At 43.3% G+C, this 15,571-nt stretch overlaps 2 protein-coding genes across 6 annotated transcripts; both read right to left on the reverse strand.

Moving 5' to 3' along the window:
• Positions 1 to 693: 693 nt before the first annotated feature.
• Positions 694 to 7,853, reverse strand: zgc:198371 (uncharacterized protein LOC497072 homolog). The gene is made up of 3 exons (XM_037280485.1): positions 7,214 to 7,853; positions 4,038 to 4,237; positions 694 to 3,161 (listed from the first exon to the last, which is right to left on the reverse strand). The coding sequence occupies exons 1-3, from the start codon at positions 7,756 to 7,758 to the stop codon at positions 2,212 to 2,214; spliced, it is 1,695 nt and encodes a 564-aa protein (XP_037136380.1). The 5' UTR covers positions 7,759 to 7,853; the 3' UTR covers positions 694 to 2,211.
• A 569-nt stretch (positions 7,854 to 8,422) lies between these two features.
• Positions 8,423 to 14,712, reverse strand: rap1aa (RAP1A, member of RAS oncogene family a). Of its 5 annotated transcripts, none has more exons than XR_005096885.1 (9): positions 14,627 to 14,712; positions 13,584 to 13,701; positions 12,278 to 12,365; positions 11,605 to 11,673; positions 11,156 to 11,212; positions 10,935 to 11,075; positions 10,226 to 10,369; positions 9,980 to 10,131; positions 8,423 to 9,939 (listed from the first exon to the last, which is right to left on the reverse strand). XR_005096885.1 is itself a non-coding variant. In XM_037245608.1 (9 exons), the coding sequence occupies exons 3-8, from the start codon at positions 12,332 to 12,334 to the stop codon at positions 10,045 to 10,047; spliced, it is 555 nt and encodes a 184-aa protein (XP_037101503.1). In that variant the 5' UTR covers positions 12,335 to 12,365; positions 13,584 to 13,701; positions 14,627 to 14,712; the 3' UTR covers positions 8,423 to 9,488; positions 9,999 to 10,044. The 5 variants fall into 5 exon arrangements, 4 of the variants coding, with proteins under 4 accessions (XP_037101503.1, XP_037101505.1, XP_037101504.1 ...); XM_037245608.1 differs by having other exon boundaries at positions 8,423 to 9,488; positions 9,999 to 10,131; XM_037245610.1 differs by having other exon boundaries at positions 8,423 to 9,576; positions 9,999 to 10,131.
• Positions 14,713 to 15,571: the final 859 nt, after the last annotated feature.

A 15,571-nucleotide genomic window follows, 5' to 3' on the forward strand; every position in this document is an offset into this window, starting at 1 on the left:
ATTGGGTCATGCGGATATTTGTGCACGCCTATCAATGTTTGTTTTGACCAATCACGACAACGGATGATAATGTCGGCACAGGAATCTTTACCGGCTCAAAATGAACAAAGCGCCTCTTGCTGTTTTTCTTTCAAAAAGAAATCTGTGGGTAATTCTGCGAGAACATAATTAATTGCTGCGTCCACTGGTGTCGCTACATTTTTTTCGTCCATATTTGGTTTGTTCGTTTCCCCGGCTTTCTTGATTGCGTCACAGCGGATATCCCGCCCCCAAGCGCAAGGTTGCTTCGTGATTGGTCCGAACCACGAGTGGCTCAGTCAGAAATCAGGAAAGCCCTAGTTATGCAAATATTCAAATTTGTTCTGTTATCAGTTCACCCGCATAACATGTCAATAATTCAACAATTTCTGCATGTTGATTAATTTATAGTGGCTTCTTCTGGTGTCTAGTCATGCAAACAAAAAATGAAGTTTAAGTCAACTATCATCAACGACCCGGTAATTTACTATTAGGATTTAGTGTAATGTAGTGTTTTTTTTTTACCGAGGTCAAAGTGTAAATGCCAGTGAGTACTGTTAATATTTTCTGTTGGTTTCTTAAACGTGTTATACCATCCCAGATGATTACAAAAAAATAGAATACTGAGCGCAAGATAATTTCCTACTACTTCTGAAAGCAAAAGAGGGCAGCACGTCAGGTAAACACATTGCTCTTTATTCAAGCAATAAACTTCATGACTTTACCTTCTCATTTTGCACAACAGTCTGGTGCAACCAGTTTAAGGCTTTTTGATTCTTGCTTTGCATTTGAGGTACTGTTCCTTCCAAGCTTATTTGAAGTGACACCGTGTGCTTGATGATACATGACCGAGTCTGACAGTTAGCACCATAAATCCCATTTGACATTTTCTTCTTGGGCTGTTAAAGGTGCTGAATGGGCTCTTGATTGATTTCTGTCTGGACAGTGTTGACAAGAAAACTCCCTTATCCAAGAGACGCACCTTGAATGAATGAATTTAAATGTAAAGTTGGCTTCCTACACTCACTTTATCCTCGCATAAAGAAGAAAAGAACCCTTGTGACATTTATATGTACCCATCACTTAGGCTATTCTCTGTGGAAGTTGCCGATCTGGAACTAAAACTTGTTTTGACAGTAGTCACGCAATAACATTTGGACACTGACAGCGATAACATCCTCATCGTTTCATTTACATGGCAAATCTGACCTGTTGTTTTTTTCCGACATGTGGGTATCATAATATTAATATGCTTATTTTCACTCAGGGCGCCAAAGTGTAACCCTTTATTATCGAAATGTTCGAGCTCACCTCAACAATGACACAGGAATGTTTTATGTTCGCATAGAAACGCTCAAGCCTTTACTACCCTTTTTACATTCAACTCTGATGTTCCCCCTCCAGATTTGAAAGCCACCATTCCTTCAACATGAGTGACAGCTTTTGAAAATGGTGATGATCACTGTTTGTGCAGTATTGAAAAGTACAGTACAGTGGGAGTGTCTGGCCTTTGTGTTCAGTGATGTTTCCGCTCTAGCTGCCATTTTTAATAAACAGACAGCTTGAAGGCGCGCTTCAGCTTTCTTTAAACCTCTCGTTTTTGTTGTTTAATACCACTCTCACCTGAGAAACGCACAAACCATAGTATGCACCATCATTGACGACCTCGTAGCACGTCGCTTTAGCAAATGCACTCTTTCAAGTCATTGTGGAGATGAACCAACTATCACGTCACAACCTGAAATGCACTAGAACCTTTAAAGATTTGACTTACATTGACAGTCTTCAAATGTTTGAAGGCACACTTGTCCAAGTGTTCAATGTTTCAGTCCGTCCATCTTTCATCCATCCTGATTCTTCCTGTTTGAAGCCACGAAATGCCAATTTGTTTTGTTTTGTTTGATGGTTAGGTTTTGTCTTGATCTCGTGATGTCAAAATATAAACAGCGTGACGAAGAGGACGGTTTCAATCACAATTCCACTTCAACCGAGAAATGTACCGGTCAGTTCACTCGCTGTGAATTTTGCATGACTTTGTCACTGAAACATTGACAAGTCTGACAAGGGCATTCGACATTTTAGAGGCAGTTAAATTACCTTCTCAACTCGAGCTTTACACTGACAATAACATAGCACTTGGCATGAGCAAACACACTTGTTCAAGTTTTTCTGGAGCTGGACAGTCTTATCACATCACACCGTTGTCTCATACTCCATCACTTCTTTGGGCGTGCCCAGGCAGCGATACTGAATCCGCGGCGCGACCGGAGCGGCGCTTTCCAGCACCAGGATGGTTTTGCGCAGCCTCCGGTCGATGTAGTGAGCATCCCAGGCAGGGTAACTCTTCCTGGGCAGGTCTATTCGGATGACAGGGCCCTCTGTCCTGGGTGAAGGGTGGCGTACCGGTGCCCGAGGTCCTCGAGGCGGTCGCACCTGGAACACATCTCCGTCCAGCCCGGAGCCCTGCTCTCTGTCTTTAATTCTCTGCAAGGTCCTGGGGGGGCTGCTCACCACATCTGGGGGCAAGCTGGACATCGGGGACACCGGCGTCTCTACCGCCGCCTGCTTCTCCACAATGTAGCCCCAGCTTGAGACAGGGCCGTCGGGGTGCAGCAGACAGTAATAAACAAACATGAAGAAGGTGCCCAAAGCGTAGCTGCTGGCCACCACGCACACCATGACGACGGCGTAAAAGTCTGAGGAACGAGGGTCACGGTACAGGTACCAAGTGGCGGTGAGGGCCACGTTCTCAATGAACACCGTCAGGCTGTAGGTGAGCATCCTGCAGCGAGTGCGGCCCTCCCTCACGCTGAACCAGCAGAACACGTACACGATGCCCACCATCATGTTGTAGATGATCTCCTCCCACTTGGACATGCAGAAGTCTGTCTCGCCTTGAATTATCCAAAAGGTCATGATGCACCAGTGCGCCACGATGAAGATGCCAAAGTAGAGCTGGAACACGGAGGCGAAGAGAGCGAAGGCGAGAGCTCGGGCCCCGATGGTGAAAAGATGCCACAGGATCTGAACCATGACCGCCTTGTAGCTCATGGGGAGCTTATCATCTCTGGAGTCCCTCAAGACTTTTTGATAAGAGGCCACCATCCAGGCGAGGGACATCAGAGAGGCGGAGGCCGAAAGTCCTGAGGAGGACATGGCAAAGGAAATGAGAACGGATTTGATGCTGAAGACATTTTAAAGGAAACCACTGCAGAAGTGGCTCAGCATTGGCTTCCCTGCTCATGTGCGAGCATGCAGAGATGGGAAAAAACAAACATCAAGCCAAAGATAAAGTGGTACCTCCCTGCCTGTTGACATCAAATTTAGTTTTAAATTGTTCAGTTCATTACTATCGCCATTTTCTTTTCAAACTTTCAAAAGAAAAGCCCAAAATGTACGATAATTTCTTCCCTCTAATCATTTTTTTGATGGATTTGAATTGTTTCAATTTGAAACTGTTGATTTTATCCCTACCACAAAAAGTTTTCAAATTTCAAAATAAAAGCCAAAATTGAGATAATTTTTTTCCTCTATTTCTACATTTTGACTCATTCAAGCCGCTCCAACTTTAAACTGTTCATCTTACCCCTACGTCAATTTTCGACGAAACCAAAAATAATGGTGAAATGGTTAAAAATAACGGCTGTTGCTGATGTAATAGATATCAATTGGAAATGTTGTTTTTGAAGCCAAACAATTTAAAGTTCAAAACTTGGAGGTACCACAGCACCACCAAGTACAAAGCACAAGCTCAAGAGGTTATGTTATGATCACCTTTTGTGGTTGTTTGTTTGGTGGGTTAGTTGATCAGGATCACGCATTGACTACTTAACTGATTTCCAAGACACTTTGAAGTGGGTGGGCACACGGAACCCATTTAATGTTGGTGCAGATCTGGATAAGGGTGCAGATTGAGAAATTTCTTGCAGCCCGCCACTGCAATACGATACCAGTTTTCCACCCCTTATTAATTCTCAACAATGGTCTGTCTGTGATCCGAGCCATGTGGCGGCCCTCACCCTGAAGAGGCAGCACCCGACCGGTGATGATCATGATGGAGAGCTGCAGCACCAGCTGGGGGGCACTTTTCAGGAAGGACTCCAGCAGACGCAGGATGCTGATGTCGGCGCTCTCGAACATCATGCGCCGGTAATAGTGCCGCCGCTCGGGTTCCCTGTGCCAGCGACTCTGCACGCCCAAATACAAGGCTCGGACGTACCTGGGGGAGATAGCGTTCAATTGTTTTGATCGTCAAAAGTGAAGTTGAACACATTTCCAGTGTGCGGCTGGCTCCGTTGGGATTTGGAATGAGAATGGACTAAGCAGGAGTGAGCTTTTAATTTTAGTGCACACGTCAGAGGGATGGAAGCGCAGACGGCTGCAAAAACAGCAAGGAAACTAAATAAAAGCACTCAATCTAGTTTGGAGATTGAATGTTAGGCGAACGCACAGCTCAGTGCAAATCCCTTGTTGACATGGAGCCCCACCCCCACCCTTGCTTTCATAGTGACCTTCTGCCACTATAGACACACGCGCGCGCCTTAAGCAAACAGCATTCAGCGCAAATTGGTTTTCTCTTTGGATGTAGAGGTCATATGTGACATCCATTTGCGTGGGCTGAGCAAAGAAATCATCCCCTTCACACCGCGTGTGTTTGTGTGTGTGAGAAAGAATAACCACCTGACGACCTCAGAGGGACCTGATGTCACCAAGCTCGATGAACCACGAGGGAGTCTGTGCATACTTTTCTTGTTCTGCTTCCCGCAACACAAATTGCACCTCTGGGATGAAATGCGTAAGAAACACAAACACCACCACAATCTGGCAATTATGCACATCCTCGCTCTTGAGCCCACAAATTGGCAAGCGTCAAAATCAGAACACTTCCTCTACTTTTCATTTCCTGTAATGTGATTGCTCCTTAACAGTTGGTCATGATAAACGCCACCTTTGCAATATGTTTGATGAACACCCACTCATCTAAACATGTTTTTTTTCTTCTGGAACACGAATTAAGCAGTTAAATCCACCTGGATTTATCCACCTCGGGTGGGCGATCATTTCGCGACACATGTTGATGACTTCAAATAACATCACAATGCAGAAAGGCTTGCTTTGCTTGCAAACATCACATGACCAAATCCAGAAAACAGGTGAGCTGTGGTTGCTTGTGTTAAGGATTGTGTCGAAAGTGCTGCTTTCTCCAACATTTGAATACTGTAATGTCATTGCCATATCTACGTTACTGAAAAATATTGTCCAGCCCTACTGGGTTGTGTATCAATGATGTATTTTTATCGTGTTAACAGCTGAGGGGGAAACAGGAAGGTAATCCTCTTAATGCTGGACTGCAACAAACGGAACCCGCACCACTGCTTTAATGGCATTACCGGTAATTCAGCTTTTTAATGTGTTGCTGGACACACACACACACGCACGCGCACGCACGTGCACGCTCCAGGAGGAAGTGGGGAAATCAATATTGGGCTGTCTATGCAGACGAAGATGCAAGATAGCGAATCACAGGAAGTGCTTATGTTCATTCCAAGCAATTGATTTGCATCGTATTTCATCATGCAACACATCATGGGGTGAAGGACCAAGCAGCCGGCTGGGATGTCTCACAGCCTGCCGCCTCCAGCCTGGTGGCAACTCGGGGCTGTCAAAAGCGATCAGGGCGCCTAGAGTTTGAGTACAGCCTCTGCTATCTGACTGGGCTGCTGACCCACAGACCTACTAGCAGCCTCGTGCAGGAGGAAGCGTTTTGTTTTAGTCTCGCCGCACGCTGGGAGAGTCAGCATGTTTTGCTGAGAGACACTTAGAGAGGGCGTTGCTATGAAAGCGTGAACGGTGCAGACCTGGCAGGAAAATTGACAAGTCATTGACATCTCCTGGAGGACAATTCATCTTTCCTGAAACCTACAGACGACAGGATACATTGATACAAACAAATCAAATCAATTACTGGTTCTTTAACTTTCTACCCACTTCGAAAAATACATATACATACAATAAAATGGTTTTCAAGCCGAAAGAAATTGTAATCGTCTGTCAGTCCGCCATTAGTATTTTCAGCGCTTCCGTCTAACCCTAACCTCCAGACTGATCAAATGTGGGACAAGTAGCCTGGTTAAGGAGGACAATGTGGGGCAGGCATAATAACCTTTGACAGCTTAAGACAAAAACCTCATTTTGAAACATCTTGCCTTTAAGAAGTCTATCAAATATGTCGAAAGTTCAAAGTTCATAGCAACACACTGTGACGTAAAAACTGCAGTATCATTTTACTGAACCACAAACAGCATGGGACGATTGTCAAGGAAATCACCAAGGTAGCTATGTCACAAAAAATACAAAGAGAGGAAACGTCTGACAGGGAAACAAGACCACAAGGTTTTGCAAACACTCTTACCAACCACCTAACATGGCCAAAGGCGGAACCCCCGGCAGACTTTCACCTGTTTCTGTACGATCGGCACTTACTGGCTGAGACTGGCGCCCACCTCTTGAACCTACTCGCTTGACCCATATGCTGTATCCACTCAGACACTTATAAAGTAGGGCCTGACCAGTATGAATTTTTTCAGCTTGATGGCAATGACAGAATGAAAATAACGCTACAGATTAATTGAAAAAAAAAAGAAACATTTTCGGGGGGGTCCATTAACGCTTATAATGGAGTTATGAAACACAGGCAGAAATTTGACTGGTTTAAAATATTGTGTCCTTTAGTAGGCCCGTTTGTTCAACATTACAACAGAAAGAAAATTGGTAATTTAAGTTGTTTAAATGTCTTATATTGTAATGAGTAAATAAATATTGTCTGTCTCCTTAACCGACTAGCTTCTACAACATGTTATCAGTAAGACTATGAATGACATAATATTCTTGCCTTTTAGCTCTTTCCTAGTCGGCCTAATATAAGGAGCATGTAAACAACTGGTGAACAATTCTGCCTCACCAGTAACCTGCAGCGCTACTAGTAAGCAGAAGTTGTCCTACCAGCGTGAAATAAGAATGTTAGTAGTGCGAGTGTCATTTCACTGACTAGTCTTACAAGTGATGACAAAGAGCGTGCATGTGCTTTAAGCTGGATGCACGGAGTAAATGCTCAATCGGATTTCCATTGATGCCCAAGTCAAAACACACACAAAGGGTTGACCGGGGTGTGTAGCTTCCCATCATCTGTTCTTACCTCCACACTTGTGCCAGCTGGAGGATGTGAACGACGGCTTGGAAGAGCCACACGAACACTCTGCAGCATCCCCGGGCTCGGCCCACGGTGGCCGGCCCGGGCAGCACCCCGGCTGCAGCCGCGGCGGAGCGGCCAGCGCCCCGTTCGCCGCCGTCCTTGGCGTTCAAGTCGTTCGTATCCGCCCCGGACGACGCCGCCACTACAGCGGCCGCCGCCGTGCCGCTCTCCGGCGTATCGGAAAAATCGTAGGCGAACCATCGAAAACTCAACACCTGCACCACCACGGAGGGGACAATCACAAATACTAGAGTCAGAGCAAAGCACCAGTACTCCCTCCGGAGGTAGTAGTCGGCGGCCAGCCACAGGTCTGAGGCCCCGTCCGAAAAGAAGACCAAAAGGGCGCCCAGTGTCCAGCAGCAGTCCGCCGGGGAGTAGCGCTGCTCGGCGTGGAGGCTCTGCGGAGGCTGCCGGTCCGGCCTGGAGGGACAGTCGGCCGGGATTTGGGTTCGCGAAGGGACGGCGGCACCGTCAGATTTCGCAGCCATGTTTGTCGGAGGGGAGAGTGAGTAGGAGGAGATGGGAAAATGATGGAGAGGGGGGGAGGGCGAGGAGGGGTCGCGCAGCTTCGGTCGGGGGGTGGGAGGAGGGCCAGGAAGGTAGAGGAGTAAGTTAACCGTCGCTCATCGATCTGCTTAGACGGAGAAATGCTGCAAATGATTGAAGACATTTCGTGGCCTCGACATGCAGGACTGCTTGGAGGAGAGAGGGGGGGGGGGGGGGGGGGGAATCTGGTCTGACAGATGGACCAGGTTTAAATGGCCAAATGTAGCTGCATCCAAATCTTTGTATTCAACTATAAATGTTGTGTTTCAATGCATTCTTGGTTTTTGTTTTGTTTTTCAAATTTTAAACTGTTTATGAGGATGAAACCGTGGGCGACTAATTACCTCACAACGCAGCGGTTGTGGGTTTGATTTCTGTGGTGAGTTTGCATATTCTCCTCTTGCCTGGGTGGTTTTTTTTTTTCCGTGAACACTAAATGGTTATATGTACATATATGGCCTACGACAACCTAACCCTTGTAAACAGGAAAGGCTCCAGCACGCCAGCCACCTGATTAGGATCAGCGGTTTAGATAATTGATGGATAATATATTGATCACACAGTAAAAAACAAGCACTTTATGAACATCAGGAAACATAGGAACAATTTAAAATGTACTCAATTTTAATCATTTCACAAAAGAGAAAGAAGAAGCACTATTTGAAGTGATTTAGTACAATTTCATTTCATTTTCAGGACACAAAACAGAGGCACCTACTCCCCCACCCAATCAGTCAATAAAACATTAAAATCCTCAGCTTTATTATGCAAAACAGAAGTTGAATATATTAGGTGGAACACGGAAGGCTTGTAGCTCAATATAAAACCAAGTCACTTGCGAAATATATTATTATCAAAGTGGAAGAGTTGTAAGTCAAGAACAGTGATGCATCATCTTTATCGCTGTTAGTGCATAAATGCAAGAAGGCCAACATTTAGTAATAAGATGGACTTTAAGAGAACATTTGAAATCCCAAACATGACTCTCTTCTTATCCATAAAAACATCTATGATGACACTTTGAGACATTTATAATAATTAAAAAAAAAAAAGTCCATTTATATAAAAAAACAAACAAAAAAAAAACATTAAAGAATAGGATTCCCAAACATGTGAGGGGGGACTCCTGCAATCTTTCAGAGAGGACTTGGAATGTAAGTAAGGCCCACTAACAGACAGTTCATCTTAACATGAAAGACAAGGTAAATAATTCATTTAGCCATTTGTGAGACACAAAGAAAAGATAAACAACATACTCGAATGTGATTGGTCATGAAATGTGATGGTGTTCACTGGATGGAGGCTTACTGTTCTCCTCAAATATTATTCTAAGTAGTCCCATTCTTTCAAGAAAACATGTCAAGAAAAACACATTGATTCTGATTTCAATGACATTCAAATTAAACTAAGTGTGCTCAAAACAATTGGATTATTGTATGGAAGTAATTGCAATCTGTTAAAAAAAATGATAGGAAAATAGCACTCTATATATATTTCTTTTACTCTTTATGGCCATAGGACCTGTCACATACCACAGACAAATTACCCCCCCCCCCCCCAAAAAAAAGGCGTTTCTCAGCAAGGCAGGCAAGCACTGGCAGAGGGGTCAATGCAAATGATACAAAGACTGCCTGAAGGCCTCCTTGAAGTGCTGCAGTATCAATCAGGAAGCCTAGGAGGACACAGCACAAGATGGCGCTGGGTGGCCTCTGATGGCAACAGACCTTTCAAGGCGGAGGTTTGGACACTAAAGCCTCCCACTTAAACCAATGGAGAACGTGGGTGTTTTTTTGACAGCCACATTTTTTGTGCACCTCTGGTTTTCATTTGGACACTGGTTTTATGCGAATGATGTCCAAGTTGCACATGTATCACAAAAGGGAAGGCTAATTCGTCATACCGCCACACACTGCAGACTGCACAATTTAGTGGACATGAGGAAAAACTTGAATGATGTCCACATATTTTCCTCTCTCCCAAACAGAAGTAAAGAAATGGACTGTTCTGGCACTTAGAATAACTGAGCAGTGGGTGGCAGTGTCGAGAATGAGAAACTAATCCACAGTGCAGATTGATGCGCAACTCTGACATCAAGAAACTCACACATATACAACACCTTTTGAATGATAGCTGTCCACTGTCGTGACCAACGTGCATGAGTGATCTCTCAACAGCCACTCACCTGGCCTAGAGCCCATCTTTGTGAAAGTGTACGTGTGAAGGCGCATTTAGAGAAGCGTACAGTCCTTCTTCTTTTTTGCCTTCTTTTCCATTGGCGTTTTTCTGTTGATTTGTCGCACCAGGTCGTAGAAAATCTAAAAGCATAGGAAGTTAAGCAAGTAGGAAATGAAGTCAAAGTCGCCGACAAGTCCATCGTTACAATGTCTGGTATGCTGCAGATAAACTTACTTCATTCACGTTGATCTTTGACTTAGCTGACGTCTCTAAAAAGGCACAGTTGCTCCACTGGCGGGCCAAGTTCTGACCCTGTTCCTTGCCCACCACTCGCTCATCTTCCAGGTCGCACTTATTCCCCACCAAGATCATGGGGACCTGTTTCCGACACAAACAAAAGGAATTGGCATTGAGGCAGACGGAGTACATATAGGTTGGAGCTCCAGCCCAGGGGGTGTACAAAGTACCGATTAGAGAAAAAGATAAACTGTTTATTTCCCATCATTGTATTTCATGGGATATATATTACTAGAATTTTTTTTTTTTTTCAGACCAGGTACACGTTTATTTTGGTACTCTCTGATTGAGCACCAATACGTGCTATAGTAAAGGACATTTCATTGAAATATAGCCTATAAACCAAAACATTTTAGTTCTGACCTACAAGTGGCAGGAAGTGATACATTATCACACCATCACTTCTTGTCACGCTGCGCTCTTAAATAAGTGAGGACGGATGTTATGCATCAGCTGTAGAATTGCTCAGTCACTTTCATTGTTGCCCTTCTTCCATTTTGCAAAGCCTAATTTACAGCCGGATAAAAGTGTCATCACAATCTATGTTTACCTTACAGTTTCTTCAACTTGCCATCACCCCCTAAATGTAGTTACAGCGGTAGCGACGACGACATATGTTAAATACGACTTGCTGCATTCCACTCACGTCCTCGGTGTCTTTCACTCGCAGGATTTGTTCCCGGAGGTCTTGCAGGTCATTAAACGTCGACTGTGCCGTGATGGAGTAGACCAGAGCGAACCCCTGCCCGTTCTTCATATAGAGGTCCCTCATGGCCGTGAACTGCTCCTACAATGGCAAACACACACTTACGTCACCACACTTGCTTGATTTCCCTTTGTGAAGCGTGTGGGTCTTGCTCCACATACTGTTCCAGCTGTGTCCAAGATCTCCAACATGCATTGCTGCCCGTCAACTTCCACTTGCTGCAGAAGAAAAAGTGGCATTATGTACAAAACGGGATTTAGAAATCCGTTTATAGGTCAACATTTAAGGGGAAGGCAATCGCAAAATTGTCTTAGTAATATGTTCTGTGCAGCCCAACTAGTTGAAACAAAGATTTTCATTGGTTTAATATGAATTCAACAGGTAAAATTCACCTTTTTATCCACCGCAAAGGGCGGCCATTTTGCCACTTGCTGTTTGATCACAACCAATCAACAATTTTCTGAAGTTATACCATGATTGAACATTTTCTATTTTTAATTTAAGTTTTAAATGATGAAATAAAATAGAATTTATAGTCCTTGATTTGTATAGTAAAAAAAGAAACCATATGTATAATTGTTTATACATAGACATAACAGAGAGAGTTTACCTTTCTGTAGGAGTCTTCAATTGTAGGGTCGTACTTCTCCACAAAAATTCCTTGCACAAACTGGACTGTCTGGAGTGGATTGAACATAAATCAGTCATGATTACATCATCACATCAATACAAAAGAGATTAACGTCACGGTCAAAGATAGTTCTTTGTCCTGTCTTATTGGTATTGCGTCCATCTTCAATCAAGTTTATGAAAAGTCAAAGATGTTCAGTGGACAATTAATTATTTTGATATATTTCACGTTGTTAAACTACAATTTCTGTCAATTAAATGTTTTTTTGTTAGTTTTTTGGGGTGTATGGAATGGATTAAATAGATTTCCATGATTTTCTATGGGAAATATTACTTTAGTTTTCTTTAATCAGATTTGGCAGAACAGATTTATCACAGAAACTTTAGTTCGTTCCATTATCCTTTTTTTCCACAAGGAACTTCCACAAGTGAAATTCACAAGGTCAATTCCTAAATATAACAAGAATAACAACATATAAATAGAATAGGGCATTCCACTTCAATTTGAAACACAAAGTGCTTTTTTGTTTGACTGGAATGAATTACATGGGAGAGCTTTCAGTGAAAAATATTGTTAGGCTCTTTATACTTTGTTCAAAAACAAATCACACTTTATTCAAGCAGTCAAATAAGACACCATTGACCCCTCTCACCAGTGCAGATTTTCCCACGCCTCCTGAACCCAGCACTACTAGCTTGTACTCGCGCATGATGGGCAACTTCACAGGACACCTCAAGGGTCTGTGAAAAGACAAAGTCACTTCGGGTCAACGTAAATCTATAATAAGATGGTAACGATTTACAAGAATAACGTCTGAATTACACAGGGAGGGAGATAAATCAATTCTCATTCATTCAGGTCAAGGTAATTTACAAAGGTTGAGTAAAGGCAAATGAACTAACATTGTTTGTTGAATTTGTTGATGTTTTTTTTCCAGAACATTCAAATGTCTTGTGCAACTATGCTATTAGGCTAACAATATTACAAAGAACTCAAGAGAGATGGGGATTAATATTTGCTGTGTAATACCTCATATTTGAATATTACAAATGTATTATTATTTAAGTCCCCTCCAATTTGAATAGATTTTCCCCACCCCTAATCCTCTATTCTCTGAGAAATACCCAGACAACAAAATAATTCACTCGATAGATTCATCTGGGAGCAACATTTCCTAAATATTAATTACGGCACAAATGTCAATGAAAGAGAATAAGACACTTCAAAGTAATTTCTTAGCCTATCTGCACATATTAATTGTTCCTGGTGTTTGGGACCTTTGTCAAAAGTAGAGACAAACAATACAAAAAACACTCTGTCCCACTTGGGCAGCATTTGCAATTCGAAGAGTGACGTACGATATGCTAGCACAGGCCCACACGGACAGCTCAACAATGGGCCATTGTGATCACTCGACTCGAGGGCATGTACAAAATGAAAAATGGAGATCAGAGGCTGCAGGCACCACCATGACATTCAAATAATGCATGAGAGAAGTGAGCTGAGAGTCCACAAGAATGCTTTGGTTACAAGGCGTAAACTAAACAGAATCATGTCATGCTTGCTGCTCACAGAATCAACCATCAAGTTTGCAGAGGTGTATTTTCAAGTACAGTATTCAAGTCTATCTTAGCCAGCTGCCTAAAATGGAAGAGGATAAAGTACTAACGACAACTTTATTCATCGTCGTAATAGTAGTAAAGAATGTCAGAATCACCGCCCCCTAAAAAAAAAGAACAAATTAGTAGCCTTGCAGACAGCATGCGTGTAAATTCCCAAGATGGCTACGTTATAAAAAAAAAAAAAGACCTTCCACAATGGCTTGCTCTGAGATGCATGCAAGCAAGTTCCACATTTTCACAGTGCCGCACTAATGAACGCCCACCCGACGCTACACAGAATTTCATTGCATAATATGTATATACTACAAAGAATGTGTGGGGAACAGATTAACATACTGTGTAGACAGCAGCTGCAGATGTCAAGTCCCTCTACATCTGGGAGAGCCTTCGGTGCACAGTGGCAGGTGCTGAGGGTCCGCGCAGGGGCCACAAAGCTCAAAACTGGCAGTCCCACCTCATCACAGAAAGGGAAGATTTATTAACGCTAAGCAACAATGAAATTATTGTATTGATTGGATTGTTATGATTTGAATGGAGTCAAACTCAAGATACTGTTAGACACTACTTTTCCGAATCATGGCTAACGTAGTAAAATCCCTATTTCAGGAGTGAAACTAGGGGCGGTACTGGAACTGCAACAATAAACTGGACGTCATATTTCAGAGAAGCCGTTCTCAAAAAGGAAGGGTGTGGATATTTGTTTCCCTAAATATGCCCAGCGCACAAAATACCCATGCAAGAATCGGGGACAGTCAGCATGACAGCATTAAGTGCCAGTTAAACACCACGAAGTGGGGGGGGGGGGGGGGGGGGGGGGGGGGGGAATCGTGTGTTGTTACTAAAGAAAAAAAAAGTTTAGTTACCAATGGTAACTTACCATACTAGCTTGTCATTGACGACAAATGAAGGTACAAATCAATACAAAACCAAGTTATTTATACAGCGCATTTTACAATAGCTGCAGTAGTAACACAAAACTTCACATATAGCAAATGGTACAACCACAACGACAGTGCAAACAATAATTGATCACTAAATCAAATCAAGTTACGCCAGCACCTCTGGAGGACTTTTGAGGAAGCTAAGCAAGCAACAAGCTGCGCTTTTCATGACAGTGGCCTTGCGTGAATGTGGAAAATACGGCGACAAAACACAACACAGAATCACTTGCCGTACGCTATTTGCATCGCCGACAACTATAGTTAATCATTAGCTTGACGTTAGCAACCCCGCAAGCCAGTATGCTAAGAATTGCTCCCCTGTGATCGAGAAGGCTCGTTTTTCTGTCTCGATGGACTTCAACTCGCTTTGGAAAAAAAAAACTTAAGATGAACGCTGGATACGTGAATATTAACACAGAAGCTCCCCAAAACACTCACCGTATTCCGCTATGTGTATTTATGTAGGTGCCTACTGCTGCCCTAAATCATACTGGCTGGGCAAATGTGCGGAAGAATCGAGACGGCGGTCGTTGATTGGCTCAAAATGATCCAATCACAACGCTTCATGTTCATGCGCTTATTTAAAAAATTTTTGGTAACACTTAATTTTCCACTTTCTTGAATTCATTTTCAATGTCAAGCTCAACGGACAGGAGCTAACTAAGGTCAAAAGCAGTGATTAGAATTGTGAAGAATTAATAGATTTGGTGTCAGTGCTTTATAGATATGATCTGAATAAATGGGCCATTAATTGCAGTATGCAGAACGGTGAGTGAGGAAAGAGATGGAGAGGATGCAGAAGATAGCCATGGAAAAAGAAAATCATGTCAGTACTGTCGCGGCGACCTGGGAGTGGCGCATCTGTCTGTGGGTGCATGTGACCACAAGGGGGCACTGCAGGTGTACGACGTGAACGCGCAGCTCCTCAGAGCGCCTCAACAGCAGAGCGCAATTAATCCTGATTGGGAGCGCGCACACACCAGGGTTCATAAGCAGCAAACAACCCGATCCTCTGGTCCAGTGAGCAGCAGCAGCAGCAAACAACACAATCCTTTCGATCAGCCAGCAACACAGCAGTAGCAGCGAACCGCACTGAGCTCCACGGAGAAAGGAAAAAAAACTCATGGGAAGAGGAGCCCAAAGGGACTCTCGGTGAGCTCACAGTTCTCAACTGGACTCATTTCGTTAATCATTTAGAGCACTGACTGCATTACAGTTGGTCTGGAGAATGTGTTGTCTTTATGACAAGCATTAAGTTGTATGTTGACTTTTGTTTGAAAGGATAACTTTGTTAAAGACCTTTTCTTTCTTTCAGGAAAAAGAACTGAACTTTATCTATGTTTATTGGTTTATGTGTTAAAGAACACTAAGCTGCATTGTTTT

Source organism: Syngnathus acus, chromosome 2, assembly GCF_901709675.1.
Source record: "Syngnathus acus chromosome 2, fSynAcu1.2, whole genome shotgun sequence".
Classification (NCBI taxonomy): domain Eukaryota; kingdom Metazoa; phylum Chordata; class Actinopteri; order Syngnathiformes; family Syngnathidae; genus Syngnathus; species Syngnathus acus.

Coding starts and splice junctions, on each gene's coding strand:
- rap1aa (XM_037245608.1), bottom strand. CDS start 12,334: ATGCGCGAGTACAAGCTAGTAGTGCTGGGTTCAGGAGGCGTGGGAAAA. Junction 11,674..12,277: donor GCGTGGGAAAATCTGCACTG/GTGAGAGGGGTC, acceptor AATCCACTCCAG/ACAGTCCAGTTTGTGCAAGG. Junction 11,213..11,604: donor TTGAAGACTCCTACAGAAAG/GTAAACTCTCTC, acceptor TTTCTTCTGCAG/CAAGTGGAAGTTGACGGGCA.
- zgc:198371 (XM_037280485.1), bottom strand. CDS start 7,758: ATGGCTGCGAAATCTGACGGTGCCGCCGTCCCTTCGCGAACCCAAATC. Junction 4,238..7,213: donor CAGCTGGCACAAGTGTGGAG/GTAAGAACAGAT, acceptor TATCTCCCCCAG/GTACGTCCGAGCCTTGTATT. Junction 3,162..4,037: donor TCGGGTGCTGCCTCTTCAGG/GTGAGGGCCGCC, acceptor TGTCCTCCTCAG/GACTTTCGGCCTCCGCCTCT.